The sequence below is a fragment of the Corvus kubaryi genome, unplaced genomic scaffold, assembly GCF_017639235.1.
Source record: "Corvus kubaryi isolate FWS band 111438036 unplaced genomic scaffold, C.kubaryi_AGA036_p1.0 37385, whole genome shotgun sequence".
Taxonomy (NCBI): Eukaryota; Metazoa; Chordata; class Aves; order Passeriformes; family Corvidae; genus Corvus; species Corvus kubaryi.
The window spans coordinates 13,162,739-13,189,118 of NW_024581127.1; the positions used below are offsets into that span (position 1 = coordinate 13,162,739).

General features: G+C 43.3%; 1 protein-coding gene across 2 annotated transcripts in view; it reads left to right on the plus strand.

Moving 5' to 3' along the window:
* LOC121668475 (neural-cadherin-like) overlaps positions 1-26,380 on the plus strand; it is a 54,705-nt gene that overhangs the window by 992 nt on the left and 27,333 nt on the right. Inside the window, exons 2-12 of one of the 2 annotated variants that reach the window (XM_042036322.1) lie at positions 1-219; positions 12,535-12,729; positions 13,179-13,404; positions 14,722-14,926; positions 15,326-15,437; positions 18,565-18,814; positions 19,744-19,886; positions 20,226-20,398; positions 20,772-20,940; positions 22,628-22,798; positions 26,107-26,279. The exon at positions 1-219 is cut by the window's left edge and continues 11 nt beyond it. In XM_042036322.1, coding sequence (XP_041892256.1) covers positions 1-219; positions 12,535-12,729; positions 13,179-13,404; positions 14,722-14,926; positions 15,326-15,437; positions 18,565-18,814; positions 19,744-19,886; positions 20,226-20,398; positions 20,772-20,940; positions 22,628-22,798; positions 26,107-26,279 — 2,036 coding nt within the window. The remainder of the gene's footprint in view (positions 220-12,534; positions 12,730-13,178; positions 13,405-14,721; positions 14,927-15,325; positions 15,438-18,564; positions 18,815-19,743; positions 19,887-20,225; positions 20,399-20,771; positions 20,941-22,627; positions 22,799-26,106; positions 26,280-26,380) is intronic. The other variant, XM_042036321.1, reaches the window with a different exon arrangement.

Genomic DNA, 26,380 nt, shown 5'->3' on the forward strand with positions numbered 1-26,380 from the left:
ACACGGCCCGCCTGACCCCCGGGGTGCGGGTGGGCGACACCGTCTTCACCGTCCCGACGAGCCGAGACCGGGAGGCGGGCTGCTGGTTCGAGCTGGCCTCTCCCGGCGCCACTCCCGTGGGGGTCGACAGGACGTCGGGGCGGCTCTACCTGCGGCGGGAGCTGCGAGCGGGCGGCCGGGCGGAGGTGCTGGTCAAGGTGCACCGCGGCGGCGGAGGAGGTAGCGGTCCGGGACGGGCCGGGGAGGGTGGTCAGGATGGGGTCGGTTCTCCCCGCGGCGTTGCCCCGGGTGGGTCGGTATGACCGCGAAAGGGACGGGTGGGCATGAAGGGTTGCCCCGAAGGAGGGGGATACTAAGCAGGCACGGCCGTGCCGGGCATTTGCCATTCGAGGTAATGCTGCCCTCCGTGGAGTGCGGAAAGCCGCAGTGGGCTGCGGGAGCTGGGTGGATGGCGTGGGAATGTGCCGGCTCTTCCCCAGTACCACTCGCAGAGCTTCTGCCTCTTGCCTTTGAAGGAGCAGCTGGAAACGTAGGGAATGGTGTTTTGGTTATATTGTCTTGTAAGGAATTCTTTTCACAGTCGGTTCGCTTTTGTGGGACCAGAAGTGTCTGCTCAGGGGTTAACAAGCAGATAGGATCCGGTAAAGAAGGGGCCACACCACAGTAAACAGCTTGTCTCATAGTGGGGGCAGTTAGCAGGGAGCCTCTTCTGCTGCGGTCCTGCTGGAAGGACCTAGGAAGGAAGAGGTGACGCTGTCCTAGGTGTGGGCACTTGCAGACCTGCAGCTGCAGCCCCCTGCGCTGGGGGATCCTGCTGCACCCGCTCCCTGAGCCACGCCGAGAGAACCCTGAACCATGCTGAGAGTCAGCTACAGGACTGGCAGAGCAGCGCATGGGAAGGGAAAGAAGTCGTTGCAAAACAGATGTCAGCGAGCCTAAGACAAGCAAAAAAAAAAAAAAAAAAAAATCAAGTCTGAATCAGGAATCCTAGGAGTTGGTGTAGAGAACTATATGGAGATACTGTAGTTATACCGCTGTGTTAAATCCTCTATACATCAAGAGCTTGTATACTGTTACAATAACACAGCAAAGAGAATGGCTAGACTTGATAAAGTTCTTAAACCACATTAAGCTTGAGGTGTGTTATGGCTACATGAGCCATCCTTTCCATGCGTTCCTTTCATCTTAGAGCAAGTTTTAGAGTGTGTTTGTAAGTGTAGCTCAGGTCTCTGATAACATCACTGGTTATTTCCTTGGGTTTGTTTTGTATTGTTTGTTTTTCTTTTTTCTTAGATGTTTGCAACTTTACTAAAGAGGGCATATTCACCAATTTCTATCAATGAATTTTACAGCCTAGTGCTCAGGAAATGTGAAACATAGAGGTGGGAGGAAAACAAACGTGTTGAAGCATGCTGGGGGTTGTGATCTTTACCAGACTGCTGTGTGCAGTCTGAGAATCCAGAGCTGCCTGCCTGAGAAATTTATTCTTGCAGGAATGGGATGTGTTGTGCAAGTGACAGACACTTAACATTTGAAAAACTCTGCACAGTATTTCTAGGCACTAACTTTAAACAAATTGCCTGATGTTTGAAGTAGAACAAGCTAAAGATGGAGTTGGAAAGGGGACACACAGCTTGAGTGTCTTGCTTATTTATAGTGAAGCAAATAACCTTGTGAACAGTGTTCAACGTATGATTAATTGTGTTGTCCTCTCCAATCTGGTGGTGTACAGCATGTTTTTACCACTGTCTGTGCATTAATAATGTATTGACAAGAGATGCGCCTCAGGGAGAAAGGAATTCAATGATCAAGTGGGACAAGGTCATTTAGACACTCCTTTAAGCTACTTTGAAAATCAAAACTCTGTCATAACTTTGTACAGCAACAAATTTGGGATCTTTTTCTGTCTGCCTATTTTAAAAAATATGGTGAAAGGGTGAGACGATTTGAGCATCCATTTTTTTATCTGAAGAAACCTGGTGAACTGTCAAAAGTCAAACAGAATTAACTTTGGTCTGCTCCTCATTTCTCCTCGCATCTCTTGCTAAATGTAATTAACAGTCAGTCACAAAGTAATCAATATTATGGAATATATGCCAAACTTTTAATCACTGCTTTAACTGAAAAACAAAGCTATTGGACCTTTATTAATTGCCATCTCTTATGCAAAAGTCATGAATGGACTCAGGCATTTCACAGGTGCTACTTCTCCAGGCAAGAGTGTGTCTTGGGGTTTTGGAAGTATTTGCCTTTTTTTTTTTTCCCCCAAGAAAAGAAAAGCTTTTTTAAAAAATAAGCTTTAAAAAAAAAATAAAACAGGAGGTCAGAAGGTAACTTAGAGCACTGTTTCCTGCAACAGCAGTCCTAGGAAGACAAGATATTCCTGTGCACAGTTGAAATACTGAAATAAACTGAGCGCAGAGTACAATAACCTTCTGAATCTTCCCAGTTGCTCCCTAGCACACGTAGCAGTGGTAGGGAGGGGGCTGCCATCTGTTTTGTGGGGACCCTGTAGCAGGCACTGTGAAAACACAGCTCTTCTCCCATTGAATATACACTTGGTACATGGACTGTGCATTGTAAAGATGTTTGCACAACTTCTGTGGCTTGTCTTGCTTACCTACACAGAGCAGTTTGCATCTTCTTTCGGAATCTGGCAGCCTCCACCTATCTGACAAGGCCTTGTTGTTCTGGGCTCTGTGCATACATAGTTAAGGGTTGGACCTGGAGTTCAGACAAGACTTACACAAAGGTATGAGCTGAAGACCAAACATTTCTCGTCCAGATTTTCTTTTGGAACATTTCACATCCTGGAAGCATTGGCTGCACCATCAGAACAATGTGTGGCCTGAGCATGGAAAGGCTGGGGGTAGTGAGGAAGGGTTGAAAGGGTCGAAGTTCCCTTTCTCTTCCAAGTCTGCCTCTGTTCATGCACGCTTGCAAGTACCTACACAGGTTCTCATACTTGTAACCAACTCACACAGGGTGGGACGTGCAATGACTGTTTCCTCTTCTGCCCCCTCAGCTGCCCTCTCTGATGCTGGCAATAGGTACTGGTGTGCACTGCATAGAAGTCTGACTTTCAGGACTTTGTCTATCATGCTTCAAAAAGCAATTTCTAACCCCTGTTCTTCAACTCTTGAAGACTTTTAGCTCTCTTGGGGGTTTTGGTTTGGCCGGGGGGAGGGTTGGGGTTTTTTTATTTTTGGTTTGGGTTTTTTGTTTGTTTTGGTTTTTGTGGGTTTTTGGGTTTTGGGGGGTTTTTTGGTGGGTTTTTTGTTGTTGGTTGGTTGGTTGGTTTGGTTTGGTTTTTTGTTTTTAATCTTAAGAGCCTGTCACAAAGGGCTTACAGAGTGTACACTGCCTTGGCTTGAAATAGTGAGACCCAGTGGGGGATGTCCGTGTTCCTGCACACTCTCACACTGCAGATACACTCCACATGCTATCTAACTGAAAACAACTGTGTAAGAAGTCACTCCATAATCTACGAAGGTTAATTTTTTTTGGCAACAGTAGGAACTCAAAAAAAGCATGGCAAGACAAATCTCCTCCCCTCCCATGAGTCTGCAGAGCTCTGAAGGGTTAAAGGGTTGACGTTAGCAACCCTTTAACTCTGGGATGCCTGGAGACATCAAAGCAGGGTAAACACCAGGAGGTAGTTTAAGACTGAATTGAATGAAACAGTTGCTCAGTATTTTCCTGGTTTTGGAATTGAGATGGATATCTCATTCCCTGTTCTCTTTCAGATGGGATAACAACTGTTTACTACTGTAAGTGAATTCCAAGGAGATAGATTATAAATCTGACTGAGGAGGCTGTAGCATAATGCAGTTCCTTCAGTGCAGTGTCTTATGGTAGAATATGATGGGTGTTGAACCCTTATGACTCACTGGAAGCAAACTGCATTTTAAAAAGATGTCTGTCAAATCTTGACATTCCTGAAAATACAACATAGACTGCACATGGAAAGAATATGTGGTTTGAGTCCCTTGTACTTTCTTAAGAAACTTCCATCAGGATGCCTACTGGGAAGGGAAACCATTCAATCCATGTAATACAGTTTTTTAAAAGCTAACAAGTAATCCATATATGTTGCTGGCCATGATTTCAAATCAAGACATAGATTAGGTTTGGGGGGTTTTCTTCTTTTTCTTTTTTTTAACAGAGCCAGAAATGGCCCACTGCTTCCTGGTACCCCTTGACATTTTTAGAAAATAAATCTCACTCCAGAAACAGAAATTTGATCTGATCAGGTATGGAGGTCATATTATATGCTGCTTTTTTTTTTTTTTTTTTTTTTTTTTTCCCCTGGGCCTGGGGGGCAGTGTTTCCTCCTGGTATCAGACTGATTAAAACCATCTGTGGATGCCATTAGTGTGCCTCCAAATTCAGGTACTGACAGAAAAAGGTTGCTTCACTTAACCCGTGAAACCACTTTAATGGCCAGGGATCATTGAACGAAAGAGCAAGCTCCAGGATGAAGGTTATTATGTTACCCTGTCTGTATCTTTGGAAAAACCTTGCTGGGGAAAAAAAAAAAAAAAAAAAAATTAATGTAAACATATATAATGATCCAGAGGCAATAAATAAGGCTTAAGAATGCCTGATAAAGTCAGAAATTTTGAGAGGCCAACAAAAAGCTTAGAACGGAAGAGGTAAATGTAAAGCTTATGTCACAAGTACTCTTGGTAAGTTTCGCAAGCTATTTAAATGATGAGAAAACCTCTATCACAACAAGTTTGAGAAAAAAGCAGTGGGACACCTTAAAAATAGAACATTCAGCCCTTTATTCTTAAGATTAGCATCTTGAATCCTTTTATACAGACTATGATTTAGTATTTCCGAGTTTTCATTACATTTCAACAGCAGGAAGGCATTTAAAAATCTGGTTTTAGACCCAGATCAAAGCTGCACCGTGCCAGAAACACCCCTGCATGCTCCTGGTGTTGTCTCACACTCCAGGAGCACTGTGCAGTGTGCAGCAGTGTTTGATTTTTGTGTACTGGGGCTGCCTTTACACACCTGCATTACACACGGGAGGCCCAAAATTCACACATACCATGTTTGCACAGGCAGTCTATGCATAGTAGCTCCCCTAGGCAGGTGTGCACATAGCCTTCTCTTTTGGGACTATGACTGAAGTGGAATTGAACGTGCTCCTGTTTGTGTGTCTCCCGTGGACTTGGAAAGCTGTGTCCTCCCCAGAGAGCAGTGGCTTCACAGCCGGTGTTTTGGGGCAGGCATTAGGGGTTTCCTTGCTGGAGCAGTCAGACCCTGGCTAGTGCAGAACTCAGCAGTACTGCAGTCTGAGCAGTGAGGTTGGCTTGCTGGTGGAAACTGCCCAAAATTTAAGAAAAAGTAGAGCAGAAAGTTTAAGAAAAGCCTTTAAAAACCTGACCTGAGGAAACAGGCTGACAGAAGGGGCTTGGAGTTCTGCTCCTGACATGGATGTTGCTGATGGAATGACCTAAAAGCAGTGCTTGATTATTACCTCAGGCCTAGGCCCTAGGGTATATCACCGTGTCCCACAGCTGTAGGGAGGAGGAGAGAAGATCCGGCAGACAGGAATTGTGCAGCAAGATTGATTTATTTAATTATTTTACAAACTCTTTTATAGACTTTTTTCTTCATAGTCTAATTGGACAAAGGATCAGCCACCGCCTGGGATGATTGGCTAAAATCCTAAAACATCCATTGTCAAAATATTTTTCTACTGTATCATAAACAAGACTTTTCAAGGTTGCAGGTGGTTTGGTTGTTTACATAACTGCTACCTCTTCTGTGAGAGAGAAAAGTCTCTTACGGGCTTAGAAAATAGCAAGAAAATCCTCGCTAGCAGTGTATTTGTATCTGCACTTGATGACAACCAGGGTAAGGAGCTGTAAGTTCCTATGGGTGACTCAGCTTTTGCCTGAGTAAGCAACCCCTGTGTATAGCACAGACACTGCTTTGTGAAAGAGAAGTAGCAGAGTGTCAAGGGCCATGTCTGTGGAAGGGGAAGATCTGTTTAGAAATTTAGTATATAAGGACAACTGGAAAGCAATCTAGCGACTTTACCTTTTCATTTCTTAGGACACAGCATAGTAGCCAGCACACGGCTCCTTTGGAGGCTGCTGCTCCAAACGCCTCTCAGTGCTGCTGCCCGGCTTTCCCAAAGGGGCCTGTGCTGCTGGGTCTGAGCTGCTTCTCACAACTGCATCCAGTGGTGCTAATGGGGTAAAGTTAATATTCCTACAATTTTTTTTTGCATATTTGTGTACATATCAAACACGTTTGCTGTTCTAAAATGATTGTATTTTGCTGGTGACGTAAACTTTTAAAGCATTTGGAAAAAAGTTAATACACTCTAAGTATGGTCATAGGAAGAGCTGTTACCACATGAAGCCTCAGCAAGCAACTTTCTAGTTTAAAAACATTTGAACAACCTACAGGGAGAAGAGACTTAATTTTGTTAAAGGACAACACTGATAAATGGCTGTAGTTTTTCACAGAAAGTGAAAAATTGGCTGAAGATTTTTCTTTGTTGTCCATGTGTGCAGTGGCACCTGCAGTTGCCTTTTAGCTCAATGGTCCCCCTGGGTGAGTGCACAGGTAGTATTGAGAAAAGCAAGACCTTGCCTCTTAAATTGGGTGAGGGTGTGTATATATAGAAAATGTGTACAGGTGCTGGTGTATATTAAGAAATATGTAATAAATATAATGCAAAATGATCTCTGCAGGCTGCTCTTTCAAGCTTGCTGATTGTGGTTAACTGAGGAGGGAAAATTGAGACTGGCATAGCTTTAGACGAGGCAGTTGGTACAGTCACATTGCCCACGTGTACTGTGGCTACTGTGTTTACCCACAAGCTGCTGTAGTGGTTTGTGGACTGCCGAGGGAGTAAACAAAGGCCTATTGCCATAACTGATGGTAAGGGTGTTCCCTTGCCTTCAAGACACTGTACTTACTGCTTGGTCCAACATGAGTCCAGCCAGTGCCCTAGTGTGTTGCAAGGGAATATGATGCTCCTGGGTGTTGTATCCAAACCTTAGGAGCATTTGTGAGACACCAAATCTGTTAATTAATAAAAACATCACACTCAGGAATCTCTCATCAGTGTTTGAAGTGGAGCTGACCCATCATGTTCATGACAGCTGACTAGCTGGACTACAGGTGCTCCCATACAACTTTCCTTAAGGGAGTTGGAGAAAAGAAATTCATAAAATTAAGCCTTCGGTTTTGAAAGGGAAATACGTTGTTGTGAAGGCTTTCCCCATTGTAAGAGCTTCTTGATGGCCCTGCACTTCTCCCAGAGGGAGTGACAGCACATGCTGTAGCTGAGGCAGAGATATGAGCATCATAGGTGTTGCTGACTGGACTAGTCCTCAGGACTAAGTTAAAGCTGCTTTCTCTTCTCCTTTACCTCAGTGAATACCTTTTTTTGGGATGCTCATCTTCTGGCCAGCTGCTGATGTTCAAGCTTGTAGGAATAATGTACCACCAGATTCCAAAGCCACCTGGGCAGGAGAGAGTGGCACAGTGGACAGCATGACTGTGTAAATATCATTAATATTGTCATTAAAATGCAAAAAAAAAAAAACATTTCTAGAAGTGATGATGAACTCTGGTTAAAGATCAATTACTGCCACAAGAAATTTTGGTTTAAATATCCCCAAGTAGATTATGCCTATGATCCTGAAGATGACAAGGGGGTTTTAGCATGGTAGTAACCATTTCCCAGGTGTAGATTTCCTGGCTATGGTTCAATAATGAGCCAAAGCTCCTGATGTCTTGCCCTACCGCTGAGGACTAGTGGTGTGGCTGACAGCACAATGAGGGACTTTCTAGGCATTCCACCTCGGTGTCCTATTTCAAGCTGGGTACTTCAGAAACTTCTTCACTTACCACACTGTCTCTTTTCAATTCAAATGATTCTTTTTGCCTGAGGGGATAGAAGCAAAACATAAACTAACATTTTTAATGCACATTTTTTACTTCTCAGTTTTCCACCATTAGTCCCCTCAAACCCACATCAATCAGTGCAGCTCTAATCGTAATCTCAGGGAAAGAGATTCTCTTCTCTTATGTGCCTTCTTCTGGTAAGGGAGGAAACTAAAGGATTAAAGGCATGAAATTGATACAGGCTTGCAAGAATAGCCACTTGCAGTTTCAAAACCCTTTCCAGTTCTTTCTTTGCTTTCATATTCCTGTCCAAGGACGGTGTGGGTGTATCTGCTCTGATCTGCTGAAGAGTGTTTAGCCCTCCAAGACACAAACTTTGCATCTCTTCATTCCCCTCATTCTTGCACTTGCTACATCCTAACATTTTTACTTAGGATGCTCTTAGGTGGTGATTGATTGACATCCCTTTTGTTTATATGCCTTTTTTAGATGTAAGCAAGAGGTAAAGCTGAAGCCTTGGGGATACACCACTATCTCCAGGAAAATCACACGTTAGTAACTCTTCCAGACTGATCATACCAAGACTCTTTCCAATATGAGGTGCAGAGGCCAGACTATCCTGTCGATAGTCTGGTTTCACAGGGTGTAGAGCCTGGTTTCCTGATTATTTCCTTCCTTGCAGTGGATGATTCATATTGACAAAATGGGTGAACTACAACATCACTAGGTGATGTTGCATTTTGATTTAATAGGATGCTGTGGTTGTGTCAGGAGCAAAATAAAACACAACTGATTTCAGAGGTTTGATCTGCTAATGCCTTTGCAGCTATGACAGTTGGAAACCCAGTGCATTCCTGGAGAAAAACTTTACTTTGTCAAGGCTGGTTTTGTTTCACTGACTTGTTTCAAGTCAGTGTGATAATTTTACACAGTGTTTGGTTGCCATGTGTCTGTAACACCTTAATATCCTTGAGGTTCTCACACCTGATGTGTGTGCAAAGGGGAGCTACCAGAACAGAAATGTCCCTACTCACAGTGCTGCTTCTGAACAGCCCTTTCTGGATGATAGGGGAAATTAGTGCTGTTTGACTGACCTCCTGTTAGTCTCCAGACCATGTTCAACACTGCTTTTTTAGGGTTTTGGACTTGATTTGACTAAAATCTGCTCTTCGTAACTATCTTTTCTTCCACTGATGCCCTGCTAGAATTAGGGCTCTGATCTATGTGGATATAACCTGGACTGTTTTGTCAGCATGCTTGCAGGTTGCTTCAATTTAAATTTTGTTTATGTGGATGGAGAAAACAGCTTCAAGTCTGAAAACCTGAAATAAATGCTGAGGGCCTGAAGGAGTGAGCCAGATCTCAGCTGCAGAAAGACATTCCACCCTATAGCTGAAGTTTATTACCCCCTGTTGCTGTACCACAGCCCTCCAGGTTTGGCCTCACCCCATGTTTTTCCTTTCATGTGTGGTGCTGGATGTTTCTAGAGTGCCATTCGCTCCTTTTTTCACTTCTTACCCTTAAGCAAACAGCAAAGATAAAACACGAAGTCCAAAGAATGTTTATGTCAGAAGTTCTTTCAAGCTGCAGGGGAATGAGTGACATGTGGACATGTATGCCTCAAAAATCAATGAGATGCAAAAGCTGTAGGGCAGGGAGATTAAGTTGTGATGGAAAGGATTTAACAGTCTTGCTGGTTCCATGCACCTGCCTAGAGGCAGGTTTTGCCACAACAAAGCGATTGCCAGCAGGTATTTGTCTAGTCAGGTCTTAAAGATCTCACTGATGGATGCTGTCTCACCTCTCTGTCCACTATCAAGGGCTCCATTATCCTTAAAATTAAAAACATGCTGAGAGATCCCACCCCCAACATCTAATGCAAGTCTTTTCCTTGGGAATGAGAGGTAGTTATATTTTGGTTTGCAGGTTATGGAACAGCTGACTGACTTCATACATCAGTCTTCAGCCTCTTATATCACTGTTTGCATGTCTCTTGCAGTCTCCTGAAAATCTCCAGGTCTTTTCAACTCTCTTGAAGGCCATGCTTCCTGGTTTTGCTCTTGGCTTTTCTCTGGACACTTGCCAGCTGGTCCATGTCTTTCTTGAAATCCAGCCCCTAGAACTTTAGTTTAGCCCAGGGAGGTTTTGGAGTCTTGTGGACATTTTTCTGAGCAGCCAGCTCTAGGTAGCCCGGCTTGAGCAGAGCGGTCGGACCAGATGATCTCCAGAGGTCCTGCCAACCTCACCCATCCCATGAGTCTGTGATCTGAGGCTTTGCTAAGTGTCACAGTTTTGCCAAGGTTCAGTGAGGGCTGAATATGAGCCAGTGTGCACCCAGGTGGCCAAAAAGGCCAGTGGCATCCCAGCCTGTATCAGCAGTGGTGTGGCCAGCAGGACCGGGGCAGTGATTGTCCCCCCTGTACTGGGCACTGGTGAGGCCACACCTCAAGTTCTGTGTCCAGTTCTGGGCCCCTCAGTTCAGGAAGGACATTGAGATGCTGGAGCACATCCAGAGAAGGGCAATGGAGCTGGTGAAGATTCTGGAGCACAAGTCCTGTGAGGAGCGGCTGAGGGAGCTGGGGGCATTCAGCCTGGAGAAAAGGAGGCTCAGGGGTGACTTAATCACTCTCTGCAACTGCCTGGAAGGAGGCTGTAGCCAGGAGGGGCTTGGTCTCCTCTCCCAAGTATCAAGGGATAGGACAAGAGGAAATGGCCCCAGGTTGTGCCAGGGGAGGTTTAGATTCGATATTAGGGAAAAAATTCTTCACAGAAAGGGTTGCCAAGCATTAGAACAGGCTAGAATTAGAACATCGTCCAGGGAAGTGGTGGAGTCACCATCCCTGGAGGTATCTAAAAGACATGTGGATGTGGCATTTTGGGACATGGTTTCATGGAACCATTGAATTGTTAAGGTTGGAAAAGACCTTTAAAATCATCGAGTCCAACTGTCAGCCTAACACCAGCACCATGTTCACCATTAAATCATGTCCTCAAGTGCCATATCCACATGCTTTATCAACACTTCCAGGGATGGTGAATCCCAGGTTTAGTTGTGGGGTTGGCAGTACCATGTTAATGGTTGGACTTGATGATCTTAGAGTCTTTTGCAACCTAAATTCTTCTATGTTTCAATTTAAATACACCTTTCAGAGAAGGGGAAGGTGACGTTTTTGTAAAAGCCTAGAAAATATGGTTAATTTGAACAACACAAATATTTTCTCTGGCATGCTGTCCTGAACTCAGTGAAATTTATTCCCTTGTCCTTTTTAAAACATAAAGCTCTGTTTTAGTGCTGACTTTTGGTGGGTTTTACAGTACCTACAGCAGGATTAGGACCTCGTTATTTATTGGTACTTAACACTTGGATCACCTACATGGAGCAGTATTAAGAATAATCTGTATAATTACAATTTTTGAAATCATTCTACAGGTTTCACTAAATGGGAAAAATACTTGACTAGATATTCAATCTCTGCAGAAATTAGAACTGCCTGAATTTGACCAATAAATGAACAAAAATATCTTTAAATGCTCATGCCTACAAGTTTTCATCCCTTTACTTGACCCTAGCAAAATAACACCGTCTGTAGCTGGCTGCATTCGGACATGTATTTCTCAACCCTCCTTCTTGGCTGTAGATAAAATAGTGACTGCTCCAGCTGCTCTCATGAGCCACTAGCTCATGCTGTGGGCTGTGCCTTGTCCTACACAGCAACACAGAGGAAAAAAAAGTAAACCAATGTTCCCGTGTGTGCAATAGTGGTACATGAGAAAACCAGAAACCATGTAATCTAAGAATTTCCTCTGGCTAAGGAAACCACGTCTTAAATGATCCTAAATATGTTAAAAGCCCACAAAACTTCAGTTAAGACTTTTCCTTCCTGGAAATTATTTTCTCTGGGAAATTGTCCAGCATGTATTTTTACTGCAGGGTAAGGCTGCTCTTAAGTACACGTCTGACATATCAGGGTATGTCTATCTGTGGGTGGCCTTTTGTTTAGTATCACATCCCTGAGACGTGCACTTAAAATTGTTTGGAATTTCTGGCTTACTTCTTGCCTTTGGTGCTGGTTTTGTCCACGTGCTCCTGTCTTCTTCCATCCTGTGTGAAACATGGCCTTCCTGAAGGCAGAGATGAAGGGTTTCCGTATGAGACACACATACACCTGAGTGGGTGTTTAATTTGATAGTGGTGTAGCCCTTAACAGACCTGCAACCTCAGTGCAGTTTGCTGAAGTATATGATCATATTATAACAGGCAGAAAACATGTATTTCTCATATGTACCTTTCCACATCCCCCCTTTCTACCTTTAGTTTCTCTTTTTATTCAAATTTATTCTCTAGATTCAATAACATATTCATTTTAATTTTAAGTCAAGTCTTAAGGCCATTTCTGGAACACAAATGTGCTTAGGAAAATTTTTTCAAGAAGCCCATATATACCTTTAGCATCTGTTAGTGACTTGTTGTGAGTTAAAGAGGCTTGAATATAGGTCTCTCTAGAGGTAAAAATACTGTGATTAGATCTCCACATGTCATTTGCAGTGGAAGATTCTTTCTCAGTTTGTTTACAGATGGCAGTGGATAAGATCTTAACATTCCTGACTAAAGTTTGTGACCAAGCTGTCTAGAAATGCATGTGTCTTTTGCAGATGATGACTGGTACCTCTGCCACGTGACACTCCTTGCCCCAGAAGAGGAACTTCTGTCCTGGGGCATGTACCCATACCCGTACCTGGCACGTGTCGATCCCGATGCGCGCAAAGGCACTCTCATCTACCAGCTTGTCGCACGTTACAGTAGCCATGAAAACGCCACTGCTGGCATAGCTTACACACTCATTGCAGGTAGGTCTACCCTGAAAAAAAGGTAAAATTCTGTTAAGTTGCAGATGTTTCTGAACAAGTTCCCATTTTATAATTTCATTGGTAGATTTTTCCCTTGGGCAATCCTTAAAGATACAGCAGGTACAGCAAGTAGAAGCTGGAAGTGCTGTAAGTATGTGGATGGGAATCTTTCTTGTTGCCATTTTCTTTGCTTTACTTCTATTTTGAAATTGATGGCAGCTTTACTGTTAGCTTAAGGCTCCATTTCTTACTTGTTCTTGTCTCTTTACACTGCACTGGTCAACAAAATAGTGCGAGTGAAAGATAAGGTGAACGACTGGAGAGGTAAAAAGAACTGCATACAAGGACATAGGTGGATGGGTTGAAGATAGCTTACCTTGAAATGGTGAAGGTGCAAATGTTCTTGCTGTGGGGCATGTCTCAGACTGGCTTTGTGCATGTATTGATAGGTGGTGAGGAGCGATTCCGAGTGGATAAGGATACTGGCATTATCATGACAACTGGCTTGCCTTTGACGTGGAACAAGGAGTATGTTGTTACTGTGGAAGCCTCTGATGAGTACGGCAACAAAAGCCCCTACGCCTCCGTTTCCATCCTGGCAGGCTCCCGACCTCCGCAGTTCACTAACATGTCCTACAATGTGTTTGTCCCTGAAAATACTCCAGCAGGAGAAAAGTAAGTTTTACTTCTTTAGGTGACTCGCTCCCAGCAGTCCGAGAGGACCTTCACAGAGTAAACTTTTGTGGTTTCGCTTCTCAGGACTATGCATATGAGTTAAAAGACTCATATATGCATTTGCATTTGCCTTACATTTGCATTACACTTTAAAAGTAATGTGTTTTCTAAAAGAAATTGTGCCTGTTCTAATGTTTCAGAGTCTCCAATGGAGCACATGGGATATAGTCTGGGACACTGGAATTACTTTAATATTTTTGGGGTGTTAGTGCATTGCATCATGAATTAGAACACCCAAACTACTGGCTATGCATCTCCTGGAGATTTAAACAAATGCTTGAAAAATAGTCTTTTAATTAATCAGGTTTGGAGCTGTTTGTGTCCCGTTTGACTTGTATTTAAATTTCCAGAAAGACAAGTCATTGCCAGACTCTTGAGATAGCAGCACCAGTGTGAAGTACAAAAAGATAAAGCTCAATCTCCAAGCGGCTCTGCTGTTGCATGAAGAGTAGCTAATCCCAGCCACAGTGGGGAGATGCTCCCAAGCTGGCTCTGGGTTTATTGGCACTGTGCAGCTACTTGAGAGCAGAATGGGCTTTAAGGCCTCGAAGGAGCAGGTGGAACAGTGCCATAAGGCCTCTAAGGAGCAAGAAACCTCAAAATAAACTGATGACCTAGGAAAAATTGCTGGAGATGTGCCACTAATCCTTAAGAAAGACTGAACAAGAAGGAGGAGGGAAATTTTTCTTCTTCCCTGGAGCTTTCAGTGAGATGAGCTAAAAGTATATTGTCATGCTGGTGAAAGACTGATGTGAGAGGTGGAGCTTCAAAACATAAGTCATAGTAGGGAGGCAAATATTCCTTTGATGTCCTGCCAAGGTGGACAGCAGGATCTGGAAAGCCCTGTGCTCCATGGGTTTCCCATCCGTGTCTGAACCCATTTCTTTTCTGCATATACAACTTCAGAGAAACTCAGAAGTATAGTAGGTCACTTATTTCTGAAAAACTGAGAAACTGAGGGTAAACCAGTAACTGCTGTCAAGTATTTAGAAAGGTACAGTGGGAAAGAAAAAGACGTTTTAATGTTAGTGGGGGTTGAAATGGATTATTTCATCACTGCTATGTCAGTGAGTAAGTTTGGTGACAGAAGAGAGGGTAGATGGGCTCCCTCTAGCAAAAGTGGTTTCCAGTCTGAATTTAAAGCTGAGCCAAGCATTGACACCTTTCCTCATCCTCATCTTCCTCTCCTAGGTGCTGAGGAGGCAGCTTTTGTTGTTATTGTTTTGAAGCAAAGGGTTGTTCTCTCATTCTTTGCAGAGTAGCAGTTGTTGAGGCTGTTTCCTTCCAGAGCCAGCCTCTTTCCTACACTCTCCTGATGAACCCCTCTGGGCTCTTCCGGGTGAGGCAAGAGAGCGGAGAGCTCAGCCTGACCCACGCCGTGGACTACGAGAGTGAGCACCACCTCTATCACCTCTTACTGAAAGCCATGGAAGTTGAGAGCACTCTCAGCAGTGTGACTGAGGTACACGAATCACTTCACGTCCTACCCACGGTCTGCAGTCTTGTTACCTTGCTAGAGGGACCAGTTACACAGATGGACAGCCCAGGACACTCGTGAGGATGCTGGGCAGGGAGGAGGCCTTGTAGTACAGGCAGAAAGCTGGGCTCTGACCTGGGTTCAGATCTAGGCTCTGCAAATACCTCTTGTTACTACTTTTTGGATTTGCCTCCCATCTTGGGAGTGGAGAAGGAAATACTTCTCTGTGTTACAGGAGTAGTGTGAGAAAAATAGCATCAGAGGTGTAAGTAAGGATGGGAGAGCAGCAAAAGCACTGACTGCCACTGCAGTGTCCAGAAAGAGGTGCTTTTTTTGCAGAGTGCGGGAGCTAAAATCCACTCTCAGTGTGTCCTTTTGTCTCAGGTCATGGTCCATATCACTGATGAAAACGACTGTTCTCCTGAATTCCAGCGTTCCATTTACAGCAGAGACAACGTTCCCGAAACCATTCCTGTTGGCACATCTCTACTGCAAGGTGAGGACCATCCTGTTACCTTTCATTTCAGTCTTGCCACAGACCTGCTGGTTTGTTACCTGTTTGTGTTCTGGCCATGAGGAAGTGCCCTCTTCCACAGGCGCTGCCTCTGTAAGATGTGGATGGCAGCTTTCCTGGCCGTCTGTGGATGGCTTTTAGGTATTCTGGAAGTAGAGTTGTGAGTGTCTTCAGGTGAGGATCACTGTACTGTGCCCAAGGAGAGATCTTGTGGTATCCAAGGGCAGTTAAAGCAGCTGGTAGGAGGTGACTTAATGGATTGCCATGGCTTGTTTCCTTTAAATGTTGTCTTTTAACTCATACTGGTAACCTTTTTGTGTCCCAGAAGCAGCTGCAACTAGTTTTTCTTTTCTTATTGTGTTAAGAAAAAACAGGGCTTTTAAAAATAGGCAGCTATTTTTATCAAATAGACATTAATGCTGTATAACTGACTTGCAAAGTGCTAAAGGCAAAAAATTTGGGAAGCCTGTGAACTTACATTTATGGTTGTGGCTTACCAGTCATCATCCCAAGTTTGTTGCTTTTAACATGGCTATTTGTCACTTGCATATAAACCCTGAGTGCAGAGATGACATTTTTAGAGGCTAAAATAGTATCCTGTTGAAAGAGTTCAGGGGTGATGAACCCTGAGAAATGTGTATGTGCCAATGCAAGCGTTAGCAAAAAGACAACAATGTAAATTTCCCAAAATTGGAGCTGAACTCTGCAGGTTGCAGAGGTGATAAGATGCTTAGCTTTCCTTGTGCAAGGGGGCTGCAGGGCCTGCTTTCTCTAAACACTTGCTAAGAGAGTTCAGAGCTTGTCATACTTCATTTTTAGATTTAATGGCTCTTGGGAAGAAAGAAATTGCTCAGAATAATCAACTCCTAAAATTCCTAAGCATGCGATTTTCCTTAAAGAGGTGAATGTTCTTCTCTCCAGGAGACTTGTAAAGCTCATCAAAACTCCACTTGTGGGGGAAAAAATGTATGCCCCATGTCCAAGCAAGCAGAATGTCAAAGCCGTGCAATTGCATCCCATGTTGTTGTCTTGCCACATGGGGTAGATTTCAAGGGAAAGAGCCATCTTAGAAAAGAAAATGTGAGGTGGAAGTATAGTGACGGTCAGTGGAAATGGTGTGTGAAGACTCACTTGCTGTAGAAGGGCTGAGCAGAGTTGTTAGTGGCTGTAAGGGAGCTGTACCATGTGCAGGATGAGACCTGTGCCACCAACTGACTGCCAAAGCAAGTGTCATCTCAGGAAATAAAAAAGGCAAACAGCTCTACAAACGCTGTAGTTCCTTAAGGGGTGGGATGTTGCAGCCTCAGAATGACCCACAAACAAAAATAAATGTGAATATGAGACAGGCTTTGCCATTCTGAGCATGCCTGTAGCTGTTGATGGCAGTGAAAAAGGTAGCGTGATACATGCTTTTGTTAAAACTGTTGATTATGTGAATGTAGGTTTCAGTTATCAGCCACTTTTATTTTAGCACACTCAAAGTCTGAAGCGTGCAGAGTGCTCTCAGCAGGGCCCTCAGCCTTCAGCTGCATCGCTGTGCCAGCAGAGCAAGTCTTGGAGTTGTAGCTGGCAACACAGTCGGCTTTTGAGCCAGAGGTAGCTTGCACTAAGCTAGCTCGGAACATGTGCAAGGCCAGCACAGAGCTGCTTGTGGCTGCCATATGATCCTTAAAATATCGTTTGCAATGCACACCAGTTTCAAGGACAGAATGAAATGGAGGGGAATAGAATTCCCTGTTGCTATTGGGAAGTAAGGCCTGTTACTGTCATGTACAGGTAAGCGCCACATTCCCTATTTGCCTGAAAACTTCTGGGGCAAAGAAGCGTATCATTAAGCAAATAGAATGTATTTTTGTGAATGGTTACAATAGCTCACTAATGACTGTAGATTAAATCAGAACTTTTCAAATCAAATATGTTTTTCACATTCTGCATGCCTTTCTAAAAACAATACTTAACCACTATATTTCACAGATTTAAATCACTGTCATTTTAGTCTTTGAGTTTTTAATATATTTTGTCTCTTAGTATAACAAGAGAGTGATTAACTTTAAATCCCCTTAATTTTGTAGTCCATAACACACACAAATGTTTATTCACAGTGGGTTTTGGAGAGATTTTAAACAAAATGTTACAACCAATCTAACTATCCTTGTAAACAAAGACGAATAACTTTCCACAGGCAGGTGTAGTGGAAATTTTTTGCAACTAAGTAGAACAGTTTTTCAGTGTAGTTTTGAAATCATTCTCTGCTCCTTTCCTATTTTGAGTTAATATTCAGATAGGGATGGGTTGTTTCCACCACCCCTCTGTGGATGATGCTGCAGCTGTTTGCTGGAGTGTCCACGCACTGCAGTCACTGTTCTGCTTCCAGAAGGCTGTGTGCTACCACAATGGCTACATCTGGATCCTGTTGGTAGAATAAGGAGTTTGTTTATTACCAGTGTGGGTATGATGTGAAGCCTCATTGTTTGGCTAGAAAAATTGCAAGGTAATTGGAGAGGTGAGCTTCCTCTCTTAAAAATCACTTTTGATGCTATGCTGTGAGCTCCAGGTCTCTGTTGTGCAGGTTTGCTGCTTCTGAGCAGATGGATCACTCAACATACTGAATAAACTCTTACTGGGAAGGAATGTTTGATCACTCTTTGTACCTTGAAGCACCAGGTAATTAAAAAGTATATAACTTGCTGGGAGCTAATTAAATTTGAACATGGCATTCCTGGAAAGAGTGAGGAACCAGTTTATGACTGATAACGTTCAACCAATGTGCATACTAATTGTGTGCTAATTACCAGTGTTGAGTGCTATTTGTACAAAGCATTTTGTGCAGTATTGGGATCACAGCTCTCTTGCAAATTCACCTGGTTGCGATCACTCAGGCTGGGTTGGAGCAGAGAGAAGAGTTGTTTCGACTTTTCACTCCCAGCCTCCTGCTAAGTTCCCAGACTCTAACCACAAAAAAAAACCGAAAAAACTTTTATGGATGAAACCGATTTAGGTGATGCCTGTTCTCAAAAACCAACAAAAAACCAGAGTTGACTTGTTAGGAAACAACATAATCAAACCTCCTTTGCAGTATGACTGTTCTGTTAAATATGTTCTCTAATAGTGCTTGCAACAGACTGCGACTCTGGCTCCAACTCTGAGATCTCTTACTTCATCCAGAGCACTGATTTTTCCATCACACGTCACGGGGTCATCAATTCTAACCAGAGGCTGAACTTTGAGCGAGCAAACCATATGTACGAGTTTGTGGTGATAGCTGTCGATAAAGGACATCCCCCTCGGACAGGGACGGCGTCCGTGCGCATCCGAATGGCCAACGTCAATGACGAGGCTCCTGTCTTCTCCCAGCCCGTGTAAGGCACCTTGAACACCTGCTTTGGTTTTAAAAGATGCTGTTCATATGTGTAACCTTACTAGCACTTGGCTAAATGGTCACTTGTTTAGTGCGACTGTAAGTACCAGTGAAATTGAAGGGTAATTTCTGTATAGAAAGGCTTTAGGAGTTGAACTTTCATTTCTAGATTGTATATTAAAAAAATACATCAGTTGTGATACCAGTGTATCGACTTCATAGAGAGAGAACAGAATGAATCAAAGACCTGTCTATACAGGGGATGATTTTGACCGTATTGACTCATAGGTCTCAAAGTGATTATCCATGTATAAATAGATGACAGATAAATATGGTAGTTAGCAAACACTAAAACTTAATTTTAGCATCAACAGATTGAATTGTAAGCTAATTTCATGAGTCCCTGCTTGTTTAAGATGCCTTTTTTCTTTTCTGTCCCTGATCAATACAATTTCTATTCTTTGCACAATTTTGAAGTATGAACATGTTTTAAATACAAAACATACATATATTTATTTACAAAATTAAATACTTTTTTACATTCACCTCTGTAGTATCTGATGCTTTCCATTAATATATAGGGACATCAGAAACACTGCTTGGCAGATACTAGTCCTTTTTCTCAACTTTAGGAGATATATGATCCTGTTTTACAGTACAATGTATTATGGTGCATATTATTATGCTCCAAAAAGATCCTTTGAAATTATGCATACCAAAAGTACAGCATTACAATCCTAAAATAAGTACCCTATGCTGAACAAAGAAGACCAAAGTCCTGTCTTAAACCAATGGAAGATTCCATGGTTGCGTGCCCAAAGCTTTAAAACAAAAACATCCATAATGAATTCATAATCTTGCCTGATGGTTAACATGGTGATGGTTATTCTGGTACTTTGTATGCTGCCATTGCTCCCTTATGTCCATCAGCTACAGGACTTTCCTTTCAGAAGATGCTGGTCCCAGCACCTTGGTGGCTACTGTTCGGGCAGAGGACCCTGACGGAGATGGGCTACTTTATCTGATTACAGGAGGCAATGAGGAGGGCAACTTTGAGCTGGATAGCCAGAAAGGTAAGGTTTTAGAACACAGTTATTCACTGTCTAATCTTTACTGACTCTGCTCCACTTGTATGTCAAAAACCATAAGAAAGCACCATATCTATATAATCTGCAAACGGGGGTGCTTTGTATCAGTGAGGATTAGTTTTTTGATATGATGGTTGTTCTTCAACTATCAGCCACAGCTTGGGATCCTGGTCCAAGGCTGTGCAGACTAAGATGTCAGATTCCTGTGCTTTGCAACCAAAATACAAACTGAGCCAGCAATACAGTGACAGAGAAATGTGATGCTCACTTGATGTTGTGGTTTACACAGTAAATTAACATGACACTTTATGCTTCCAAATTCAGGTATCATTAAACTCCGCAGAAACCCACCGCCCAGCCTGAAAGGGCCACAGTACACCCTGAATGTCACTGCGATAGATGACAATGCCTCAGGGGGACCCACTCCTCTCAGCAGTTTTGCTGAGGTTATTGTAGGAGTTAACGACGTTAATAACAACAAGCCTGTCTTTAGAGAGGTAAGATGTCTTTCTGCAGATATTCTTGATGTCTTTCTGCAGATATTCTTTTCCCATCTAGGCTGTAACTGGGGTTATAGAGTCTCCATGCTACTGGTGATTGCTGGTGGGCTGAAGGGTCTGTGTGTGCAGAGCAGAATGAACTTGTAAGTGGACAGTAGTCAGCTTTCTCCATACGGGAAATGTAAAGTCTTCATTTTCCTTTTTCCTTCCTCTCCCTTAGAGATTGATTTCTTTGTGTGCATAAGTAATAGTAGTGATTTTCTTACAAGCTTTTCTCAGACCTGCTGGAAAAAATATTGACACTATTGACACTGCAAATTCACGTGACTCTGTGTAATATTTAGGGTCGGATGTTTGGGTGTATTTTTAGTGCGCTTACTACAGTGGCAGCACCTGGGTTCTGGAGAATCAGCCTCCAGGCACGCACGTGCTACAGGTAGAAGCCTATGATGCAGACCTCGGCATCAATGGAGAGGTGAAGTATGGGCTCATGCACCGAGATGGAGCTTCCCTAGGCTTCAGCATTGACCCAGACACAGGTCAGTAGCTTCAGATTACTGAGGAAAAATGACAATGACATTGTATTGTAATGAAAATGCTGCTGTATCAGTGTGTCCATGTGGGCTCATGCTTTAACAATGTAACTGCAGGGTTAGCTGTGACAGTTTATAGAATAAACACTGGAAAATGCTCAGGGTATGTAGATAGCCATACACATAGATTAGAATAAATGAAGGTTGTAGGGATTCAGATCATAGAAGCAATAGAATGGTTTGGGTTGGAAGAGACTTGAAACATCATCTAGTTCAAACAGCCCTGCTGTGGGCAGGGACACCTCCACTAGACCAGGTTGCTCAATGCCCCATCCAACCTGGCCTTGAGCACTTCCAGGGATGGGGCATCCACAGCTTCCCTGGGCAACTTGTGTTGAGCAGTGTCTTACCACCCTCACAGTAAAGAATTTCTTCCTGATCTAAAGCTGTTGTCCCTCAGTTTAAAGCCATTACCACTTGTCCTATAACTACATGCCTACAGACTCTCTCCAGCTCTTGTGTAGGCTGCCTTTAGGTACTGGAAGGTGCTGTGAGGTCTTCCTGGAACTTTCTCTTCTCCAGGCTGAAAAATCCGAACTCAGTCTGTCTTCACAGGAGAGGTGTTTCAACCCTCTGATCATCTTCATATCCCTCCTCTGGATTCACTCCAACAGATCCACATCCTTATACTGGGGGCCCCAAATGCAAATTAAACAGGGAAACGAACCCCTGTACAATAAGAAGATAAAATTGTGTTCTGTATCGCCTTCCTGTTTGGATCAAGGGTAGCTATAAAAATGCAGAGCAGAAAGTGTGATTTTTACAGGTTAAGTTTATTCTTCCCTACAATGTGGCCACAGTTTATTTCTCATCTCATGCACAAATAGGAGATCCAGTGCACTGCAGGCAAAACCCTCATACCAGAATAGGGCAAAGATGTCTTCATGTATGATTTATTTCAAATTAAGATGTTATATAGTTGTTGATGTTTCTATAGTCAAAACAGGAAAATGGGATATTGCTATGTCTGGGACTGTGCAGGAGACTGGAAGGGACTACAACAGAGCTGACGAACTCTGAGCATAGTAGAGAAATAGGTCTAGAAGTGGCCTCAAGAAGGCCAGTTTAAAATCTGCTAAGCAGAAGAAAATAGCTGAGGCAGGGAGAGACTTGATTAGTACAGAGGAAAACCCAAAGATTTGAAGAAAATTGTTTGATTTATCCACTGTAAGTTTTTACCCAATTTTAATCTGTTGAATGAGGCAACCTCCATCTCCTGTAGTAGAAGTTACTTTGGTCACATCACTGGTGTCTTCTGTGGTGTCACTCTTCCTCAAAGTAATAATAAGCTGATTCAGTTACTTGGAATACCACTGGAGTAAACCTAGAGAGGCCCTTCAATAAGGAGAAAGTCCTTCTGTGCTCCATAAGCGATGAGATAACAAGGTACTCAGACTGAGCTTCTTATCAGGGCAGCAGGAAAAAAGCAGCATGTGACATGAGGAGAGGAGAGAGGGGAGACCTGGAGTTGGTCTAGTCCAAGACATGCATTGCAGGGGCGGTGAGGACCAGCCTTGACGGTTGTGTAGCATGTGGTCAGAGCTCCCTTTTGCACAGGAGATGTGCAGATTCCTCTCTGCAAATTCAGTCCTGAGGCTGTGACACGCAGAACAGGAGGTGTCTATGTTTCCAGGAGTCATCACCACCACGCAGACTTTCGACCGGGAGCAGCAGAGGGAATACACACTGTCTGTTACTGCCACTGACCAGGCGCAGGAGCCGCTGATCGGCGTGTGCCAGGTCACCGTCCTCATCGCCGATGTCAACGACAACGATCCCAAGTTTGAGAACAGTCGCTATCAGTGTGAGTGTTACTTAACTGCCTGTCCCAGTACTGACACATGAACCTGGTTAGAAGGTTATTCCTTGTAACAATGGTCAGTTCTTTAGGTGACCAATCTTCCTTTTTTGCCCACTAAGCCAATTACTGTTTAACTCATCATCAGGAGAAATGTGCAGAATTAACCAGTCCTCTTTAGTCATTGCAGTTCTCTTAAAAACATTGACATCCTTCACTCCTACAGATGAGGCTGATCTGATCCCTTCTCTTTGCAGTTTTCTCTGCCCAGCTTTTTTCCACACTGAATTTTTATTTGATGTCCCAAAACAAAACATGACATCCTAGCTGGGAATTCATCAACCCTGACTAAAAGTACAATTGTCATCTGTGTCTCTGTAGCACAGCACCTCTGTTTGAATAGACTGAAGTGGCATTTATGTCTTGTCAAACAGCACAAAATCTGTGGTTTCTAGGCTGCCTTTGGCTGGGAGCCAATGCCTGCTGTATCTGTCCTGCTGAGCTAGCTTTTCCCATTTGCCCTGGTGACATTCCCTTTTTCATCCCCACATGATATGCTTTATATCAGTCTTTTGTTTAATTTGACTTGATGCTTCTCCAGTAGAATCCTGCATTTCGTTACACTTGGACTCTCTACATTTAATGTCATCCACAAGTGATGAGCATAATCTCTAATTGTTGGACTGGAACAGGTCCTTCCTGCATAATTGCCTGAAAATGGAAAATAAAATTGTTGCTGATGCATCTGCCAACAACTTCATTTTGGAGTTTTTTGCCACTTGTGTGGAAATGTCATGCAGGGCAAAGCAGTGAACAATGCCTTATTAAAATGAAGATGGCTTATAAGTAAATCATCTTTAACATCACAGAGGCCAGCACTTCAAAAGGATTCAAAAATAGGTTGGATGCTTATATTTTAGGACTTTAACGAGAAGTGAGCTGCTGGGAAATAGGCTAAAAATACATCCACACTTCAGAATTATGCCCAAGGACAGAAAGAAAATTGTGTTGCACCTTTTAAAGTATCTTGTAGTGACTAACTCTAAGTGCCAAATTGGTTAAAATGTGTAGATTTGGAATAGTGCTTTCTACAGTCCTACCAGTATCTTCTGCAAACCTGGCCAAAGCAGCACTGAGAAATGGAGTAGAAATGATCCCTCTGGAGAGAAATATTTTTGAGCAGAGCAGAAAAATCCCTGAGGTAAAGGTAATGTTTGTGCAAAGATGAACCTTTCTATTCTACCATCACACATGTCCTTCAGGTGAAACTGCCCAGGATTTTTGTTTTTCAAAAGCTGTGCAGCTGAGAGGTTGCATTTGTAATTGTGGTGGCTTCAGCACTTCTGAGGAACAGGCAGATTTTTTTATTTTTTCATGAACACAGGGTACCAGCAAAAGTTCTGAAACAAAGGCAGCTCTTTGAGATGGCAAAACTGCAGATAATGAGGTCACGTTATGCCTAGCACTTTCCCAGCATCTCTACATAAGTAATCAATGCTTGAACGTCACAGAATTAAAAATAGCTTCTTCCCCAGATAAAGATCAAATGCCATTAGTTATAGGTTTCTATTCATCCTGGAAAGTGCTGGTTCTTTACTCTCAGCACTAGGATGTTTGTCAAATCCCTGATTTAGCCATGCATCTTATCATCTGCCTGCAAAACAGACATTAAAGAAATGCTTAACTCCCTGTGGTAGGGATGGTGCAGTAAATGTTAACGTTGTGTCAGCAGCAAGAAAAGCACACGAAATGAGAGAGTACAGCCCTTCCCTGCTTTTTTTCTTACAGTGCAATTTAACAGAATTTGACTAGTAAAGGCAGCATAAATACACACAAAAAGCATAAACACAAAAAAGGGGTATTTTACAGTGTTTTTAGCAATTAATTCAATTTTCATTAATCTGTCTTAGTGCTGGTAAATCTCTTTTGAGGTTAGCTTTGTCTATTACTGACACACCAAAGACATCCTGGACAATTAAATGACACAGGGATGAGTGAAGCCAATTAAATCTCAAATTATTGTTCATGGAGCAAGTGGTTGTTGTGGTTTAAAGTTGTACTGCTCCACTGCTACAGACTGTCGACATTAAGGGAGAAGACTAAGTCAGAAAACATGACCACTCCATAGGTAGTATGCAGTTCTGATTATCTTACCTCAAAAATGCTAAAGGAGATACATACATGGGAGATCAAAGATGTGAAATAGTTTCTGAACAAGACATGAATTAATAGACTGACTGGATTGCCTAAACCCAACTGCAACAGCCTTCCCAATGTCAGAGCCATTTTAATACACTGAGCTGATGGAACTTTAGTGCAAGGAAACAGCTCAAAAGTACAATCAGGCAAGCACACATAGCTACTTGGAAGAGGAATTGGGACTGGATGGCTGAGGACAGAGGGAAGAGCTGGACCAAAAATCGGTGCAATGTAAAGATGAGTGTGGAAGAAAGGCAGCTGACAGGGATGCGGCAGCTTCATATAGAGCTGTGCCTTGCAGAGTGAAGGGGAGCAGGAAATGACTGCTCATGATTTCCCCTCATTTTGTTGGTGTCCCTTCCAGAAACCAGGCTTTAGGAAGACCAAATTTATTACTCTTTTGTGCAGTAGGCTCTTCAAATGCCTGACTCTGCCACCAGATTTTTAGATCACAATTATCCAAGCAGGTTCAAAGAAGGATTGGTCTGTCTAGAACTATGGGCAGAAAGACACGACCTCTGTCACAGGTGTATCTCTGGGAACAGGGAGTGAAACCTAAGGAAAGGCATATACATAAAATTATCATTGCCCTTGCCCTGGATAGCTTCTCCAAAACACTGGGGTATTGGAGGCATCTTCGCTGTGACCTGAGTCTTTATGCTTTGCAATTACCTAGTGCCTCCCGCTGGCAGTGCTGCCGGCACCACTCATATTCAAGATTAATTCAATTCACACAGAATTCCCTTTGATGCCAACCTGCTTTTATCATCAGCTGAGCCCAGCAGGCTGGGCTGTGATCCAAAGCAGTGGGCATGTGAGCAGCTGTGGGGTTTGCCAGCGCCGCCGTGGAGAGGCACAAGTGCTGGCAGCAGCAGCGTCAGTAAATCTGCATCGCCAGCAGCTCACTTAACAACCCAGCATGGCAGGGGCGAGGGAAGGGGAAGCTAAAAGAGTACTATAGACACTGTTGGTGGCAATACTTTATAACCTGTCTCAGTACAGAAATGTTTAATCTCCCATGAAGGGAACAATGATGTTTTACAGGGATGTTTCTTTACACATACAGCCTGATAAACCAGAGCAGACCTGCTGATAATACCTTTGTCTTTTCAAAGACTTCCTTAGTGAAGACACTCCAGTGGGGACGAGCTTCCTCAGAGTTGCAGCTCACGACAGTGACCAGGGTGTGAATGCTGCTGTCACATACTCAATGTTAGAGCATCAACTGGAATACTTCCAGATCAACCCCAGCACAGGCTGGGTGTATGTGAATTGCCCGCTACCCCAGGTAATGTAGCTTGGAACAGAGCAACATCCCACCCTTCTAACCCATTGCAGAGGGTTAATTGCAATCTCGTGGTTTGTACAAAATGGTTTTCGAGCATCCTC